The sequence below is a fragment of the Trachymyrmex cornetzi genome, unplaced genomic scaffold (assembly GCF_001594075.2).
Source record: "Trachymyrmex cornetzi isolate Tcor2-1 unplaced genomic scaffold, Tcor1.1 scaffold979, whole genome shotgun sequence".
Taxonomy (NCBI): Eukaryota; Metazoa; Arthropoda; class Insecta; order Hymenoptera; family Formicidae; genus Trachymyrmex; species Trachymyrmex cornetzi.
The window spans coordinates 108,501-114,830 of record NW_017300332.1 but is presented as its reverse complement, the minus strand read 5'-3'; the positions used below and the strand labels follow the sequence as shown (position 1 = coordinate 114,830).

Genomic DNA, 6,330 nt, shown 5'->3' with positions numbered 1-6,330 from the left:
CTTACGTTCCATCATACCTTTTTAATAATTACAAACGACGAGACTGTAACGCGAAGAGAAGAAATACGAATATCGAGCTACAAATATCTCCAAACATTGCGATCGAAAGTATATGATAATGAAAAAGTCGTAATATATCATATGATGAGATTCAAGAAATACACTGACAAGTAATACTAGGGAAGTGATAATCACCGATTATTCTGTAACTGCGCATATAAGTACTTCCTTAGAAACTATTTGACACGTGATTTTTTGTTTTTCCCCAAAAACGGTTTTTGGGGTAAAAATCACCCTTGCAAGTTTTGGGGTGAGTTAAAATATTATAATATTTTATTATATAATTATATTTGTAGGATTTCTATGAAACTTGGTATCTAAGGGTTTTTAGTGCCGCTGATATAGAATTTGAAGTCAGCTTTTGAAAATTCAAAATGGCGGATCTAATATGGCGGATGAATTTTCTAATTTTTTCAGGATTTTTATGAAACTTGGTATTTTAAGGGCTTTTCGAGCCGCTTATTAAGAATCTAAAGTCAAATATCGAAAACTCAAAATGGCAGATCCGATATGGGGGACAAATGTGTGAAAAATCATGGAGTTTTTCATGAAAAATGGATATCTACTTGATTTTTTGAACGTTGATTAAAAATCACAATGAATTTTTTTTTTAATTTTTGAATGGTGATGAAACTATCTACAGAAACGGATTGACTTACATTTTGACGCATGAGAAGTTAAAAATAACAAAGTGTTATTTAATATGAGAGATTGAATTTGCCATTGTTGCTTTGATATCTATTGTAACAGTACATTCAATATAAATAATGTTGACATATATATTATTTTTCTTCCCTCAATATAAAAGAATATTGGTATTTGAGAATGAAAAAAAAATTACATAATATAGTATGACACGTGAATTAGATCGATCAGAAGATCGACGAAAACTATGAATAGCAACCATTCATTGATTAATCACGTCGCGAATATTAATATGATGGTGACTAATAAACGAAATGCTGTGTAACAAAGAAATCAAAATGGAATTTATGTAATTAACATGCCGGATATTGGTGACGGAAATATTAACGCGTCAAGATAAATCTGGTTGATAGCGACGATGTAATTAAACACTGTATATATATATATATATATATATTTATATAATATATGTATATTATATATACATACGTACACACACACGTAAAAAACAAATTTAAATAATAGGTAGTGATATAACATAATGTATATCCGTTTGTCATTTTCTTGGACCGTGAAGGCGATCGAATACGAATGATCTCTCACATGTGAAATCATTCTGTGGAGATGACAGAATACTAATACATCGGACTATCTTGATATCGATAGATCATACTAATAATATTCTAGAATCAAGGATGAAAAGAATCAAGAATTTATTCGAATCTCATCTTAAGAGCGTGTCAGATGAGATATTCAGAATGGAGTTTTGTATTTTGAGACGCGGGCGGTTCAATTCATCTCTAATCAATACTTTGACTGAGATCGATTGAAACTGTATTTAGCTGAGAAGTGAAACGATTACTCATTTAAAATTTAACTCGAGATATAAAATGCCTTTCTTTGAAAATAATCAAATTTTTCAAATTTTTAGTAAATATAAAAATTTTTTTTCTGTGTTAATATATTAACTCGATTTATTTCTGGCGTATAATTGGTACATTTCATGGACATTTAACTATTTTTTTTTTAAAAAGATTATTTTTTAATAATTTTTTAAGCACGTAACTACTCTGATCACAATTACTTTAATTATTATTTTATATCTCAAATCAGATTTTACCTATGTAATTATTCCACTTCTCAACTGAGATTTTAAGGCTGTGTGGTCAATAAAACACTAAAATAAACATTTAAATTAATGATTATTCCAAATCGCCCTGCTTAAAAAAATCAAGTGACTTATAACAGCGGAATAATAATAAAGAAAATTACGATATCAGGTTCACTTAAGTCTCAGACTTTTTAGCTCTACAGTGGTATAAAGAACAATCATCGTAAAATAGAAAAATAACTTTATTCATATGTTAGTAATTTTCTCTTTATCAGAAAGTTCATATGACTCACATACAAAAATGCTTTATCAGGAATGAGCGAAATATATCAGGCACACAATCGATGTTTCACAGATTTTAAGTAAATGTAAGTTAGTAAAGCGTAAATGCACAACATCTGCCTTCACCGATCTTCGCATTCGCATTGATCTATCAATATGATTTTTTTATACATCATTTACATATAATTCGATTCTTTGAATAAATATATAAGTTATACATGTTACACATATACTGATATATACAGAAAAATATATAACGTGTTATGCCGTTATAAGTATAAATATTTGTACATTATCACCACTTAACGACACAGCGCATATAAAGATAATTCATTACATCCTTATTTGTTTGTTTCTTTAAGAAATATGCTAATTAAGCGTATTGTTGTGCAAACAACAAGTAGAATAACGCTAAAATTGCTCGCGATTTAAATAGTTTCTATCAGAATTAAATTTTGCAATCTTTAATCCTCAATCATGGCTAATTGCCTATATATGGATTTATATGGCAACTTATTAAACAATATGTGATTGAATGTATTAATCTAAATATAATTTTTATTATAAAAGAGCATAAAAAATATTACATACGTTCTGCATAAACTATTTGTTCTCATCTCCTTCCATTACAAAAAGCGATCAAAAATTACAAAAAATTATATAATGAAATGATTCTACCTATGGTTGTTATTAATGGTAACTTTCTTAAAAAATTAATTAAAGCATATATATATAGATATATACACATACATGTATGTAGATTATCAAATTAAAAACGACCCATTTAAACCATCAAACATACATACATTAATAATGGCAGAGCCAGATTGTCCACTTGATTTGTGCGTGCTTCGATCAACGATATTGATACAGCCGACAAAATACTTCTCAGTAGTAATCGATAATTATCCATTAAACCTGGCAAAACATAAATAATTAAAAATAAATAAAACAGTTTTATGAAAAAAGCTGTTAAGAATATATAAGAACCGAAATCTACCACAACATGTTAGCGTGAATATTATGCAAACTTGGCAAAATATACATGCGATGGTGCCTTCGATAGTTTTTTCCGTGTCGAGCCATTTATGTGCACCCCATCTGTTACCGACGAAGCTTGCAGCAGTGTCACCGATTCCTACCGTCAGTACACCGCTGAGTAATACCATTAGCGTCAAATTATTAGTTGGCATCCAAAGGGGTAATGATAAACCACATAATAGATATATAGGTGTTAATGAAAGCAAAGGATCCTTTTCGTCAACAAATGCAATAAATCCTTGCTGTAAAATTTCTCCTAAAGGCGGGATTTTCAAAAATCTGATTACCTAAAAATTAATGAACATAATTATCGTATCAAATATATAAAAATTAAGTGAGACTTATACTACTGAAACCTAATAATTATAATATATATATATATATATATATATATATATATATAGCAATAATTGTATAACTGTATACCTCAAGAGCAATAAGTAGTACAAACATCACACCACTAGCAAGATATAATAATGGAAGATTGTATATCATGCCAGGAATATACACAAATGTGGCTAATATATGAAAATGCTTTCTGGTAGAACTTGTAGCTTGGGATTTCAGTGATATCTGATGGCTTATAATAAAGATACTTAACAGAAAACACACTGCCCAATATATAAATATTGCAATCTAAAACATATAAGAATAAAACAAGATCAATTAAAAAAATATATTATTATTTGTAATCTATGTCTTATCTTATAATTCATTTTAAAAATAGCGTAAACTATAGTAAAATATTATATAGTTATTTACCCTTTCATAACTACTAAAAGAAAAAGAAATTATCCATTCTATTGGATTTTGATCAAGAATAATGTAAAGTATTGGAAGAATTATGAAACATAAGAGACTGAATATCATCAAGTAAAAATATGTTGTACTGCGCAGAGCAGGAAAATATCCACATAGGAAACATATCGACATTACATATGATATCACAACCTGTAACATATGATATATTATATGATATATTATATGAAAAAAAGATTACAACAATTAATTTTTGCATTTTATTACCTGTAACAAGACTGTACTGATGTCATTATCGTGAATCGGGGGTAAATGATATCGTAAGGGTAAATTAGTAACAACCGACATCAAGAACAAAATAAAACCATGCGTAACCGCTGTTGCTTCTCCCATTGTAAAACAGCATGGAAAAGCTGACATTAGTTGTAAAACACCCCATGTGCCCAAACTTCCAACAGTTAGGCCCCATGTGACACTAGTCAATAGTCCTGTTCTTATTTAATTATAATATAAAAATATAATAAGAACTAGAGTTGCGCATATATTATTCAATTCCAATAAATATCAACATGTTACTAATATTCATATCAACACACAGGTCTTCTTAATTCAATAAAGAAATAATTTGCAGATTGATATACCTTTGTTAGCAACAAGTAGAAACAGTATGGATGTTATAATTGCAGGTACAAAGTATACAGCATGAAAGTCTTTCGCTATAATTTGTTTTATTGAAAGTCGTGCATAAAGACATAGGCAACAGAGAACAAGACCGAAGCCAGTATTTCCTACAGAGAGACATATCTCGGAATAACTTTCTTCTCTTAATATCGTAATTACAGCACTCAGGCCAACTAAAGCACCTAGCCATAATCCACTGTTTGCATTTGGCCTACAGAAGATAAATCCATAATATATAAAGTTAGTTTTGTTACATGGCAACGCTGACCAAGTGACTCTTAATTAACTCATCGAGCAAATATATCTTAAAATATCATTTTTTTGTTATTTAATATACATGAAAGATTAAGATTTTGGTAAAAAATAATTTTGCTTATAGCAGAATGCTCATATATAGCAAAGTTTGCCTCTAATCTAATTTCTCTTTCTATATTTTATATATTTGATATAATCTAATATATTTGGTTTAATCTGACAAAATTAATCAAAATTTGATTCAAGTTATATAATTTTCTATCGTCACTGATTTAAAAACAATCAATTACTATCATTGTCAAATTATGAGCACGTAATTCACTTGTTGAACACTGGATAAACATATCTTTTTCTGTAATTTCATAACAAAACATAATAGCCGCATTAAAACGGCTCGTTGCAAGGTTAAATCGTTCTAGGAAAGAATGAGTGTCAATGACGTACCGGTGTTGAATGCCATTGCGTTTAATATTTTGCAATATATTTTTCTCGAGCAGAGTATACTGCGCGACTAACAACTCCATTCTTTCTTTTGGCTAGAAGAGATTGCTTCTCATAGCATTAGCGTGACACTGCCCACCATTAATACCATTGACGTGCCAAACGGCTAAACGTGCTTTCATGGGGTGCGTTCCGAGTTACGCATGAAGCGCATGATGTATCATTTGTCCTTGTTGTTTACCAATTAATAAAGAAGGATAAAACGATATATCGTGCGTTTCATGCGTAACTCGGAACATACCCATGCACAGTTGGACTTACGTTGGACACAGAAAAAGATCGTGAAAGATCGTGAAAGATCGTGAAAGATCGCTATTGATCGCTACTGATCGCTACCAATCGCTACCGGAAAAACCAAGAGAAACTTATCAAGACAACTGTATCACAATATCCGTCTTGTCCGCCGTATCTTACAAGTGCTTGACATTTGATAATGCCACTTGATGATAGGTCTGTTCTTTTTAGCTCCACTTCTTGCACAATTCGTCTTTTTCCTCCTTTTCTCTCCACATTGATGATTGGAGAAAAAAAAAGACGAACAGTGCGAAAAGTTGAGCTACAAAGAACAAGTAAAGCTCTAGATTTACAAATCTAGAGATCTGTTTACAAATAGATCTATTTACAAATAGATTTACAAATCTCAGGGGATCGATTCTGTATCTTGAAACGAGGTGAAAATTACAAAAGTGAGTGAATTTACTAGAATACTGATTATTTCATTGGTCAACACCTAGTAAATTTGCTCACTTTTGTAATTTTTACCTTGATTGAAGATACAGAATCAACCCCCAGTTTAGTCCGCTCTATCTACACAAAAGTGATTGGCAAAGAAGGTCGGGACACCCTGTATATGTCATTGGGTGCATTCAGTACTACAACCGCTCACTATGCGCTCAATGAGCTCTTATATCTAATTGGTGTATATTTTTAGATCTAATGGAATATGCCAATTAAATGCAAAGGCTCACTGAGCGCTCAGTGAGCGGTTGTAGTAC

The 6,330-nt window shown here is 30.6% G+C and overlaps 1 protein-coding gene across 1 annotated transcript; it reads right to left on the bottom strand.

Annotated features, from left to right (window-relative positions):
* Positions 1-2,787: 2,787 nt before the first annotated feature.
* On the bottom strand, positions 2,788-5,492 carry Dolk (Dolichol kinase). Its single transcript, XM_018521259.1, has 7 exons — positions 5,279-5,492; positions 4,540-4,790; positions 4,166-4,386; positions 3,902-4,090; positions 3,566-3,775; positions 3,099-3,426; positions 2,788-3,016 (listed from the first exon to the last, which is right to left on the bottom strand). The coding sequence occupies exons 1-7, from the start codon at positions 5,356-5,358 to the stop codon at positions 2,883-2,885; spliced, it is 1,413 nt and encodes a 470-aa protein (XP_018376761.1). The 5' UTR covers positions 5,359-5,492; the 3' UTR covers positions 2,788-2,882.
* Between the last annotated feature and the right edge of the window lie 838 nt (positions 5,493-6,330).

What these genes read in the sequence shown, in the direction of transcription:
- Dolk (XM_018521259.1), bottom strand. Translation starts at nt 5,358, where the DNA reads ATGGAGTTGTTAGTCGCGCAGTATACTCTGCTCGAGAAAAATATATTG. An exon ending in CGCAATGGCATTCAACACCG is followed by an intron (nt 4,791 to 5,278) that starts GTACGTCATTGA and finishes TATCTTCTGTAG; the next exon opens with GCCAAATGCAAACAGTGGAT. An exon ending in ATTCACGCTAACATGTTGTG is followed by an intron (nt 3,017 to 3,098) that starts GTAGATTTCGGT and finishes ATGTTTTGCCAG; the next exon opens with GTTTAATGGATAATTATCGA.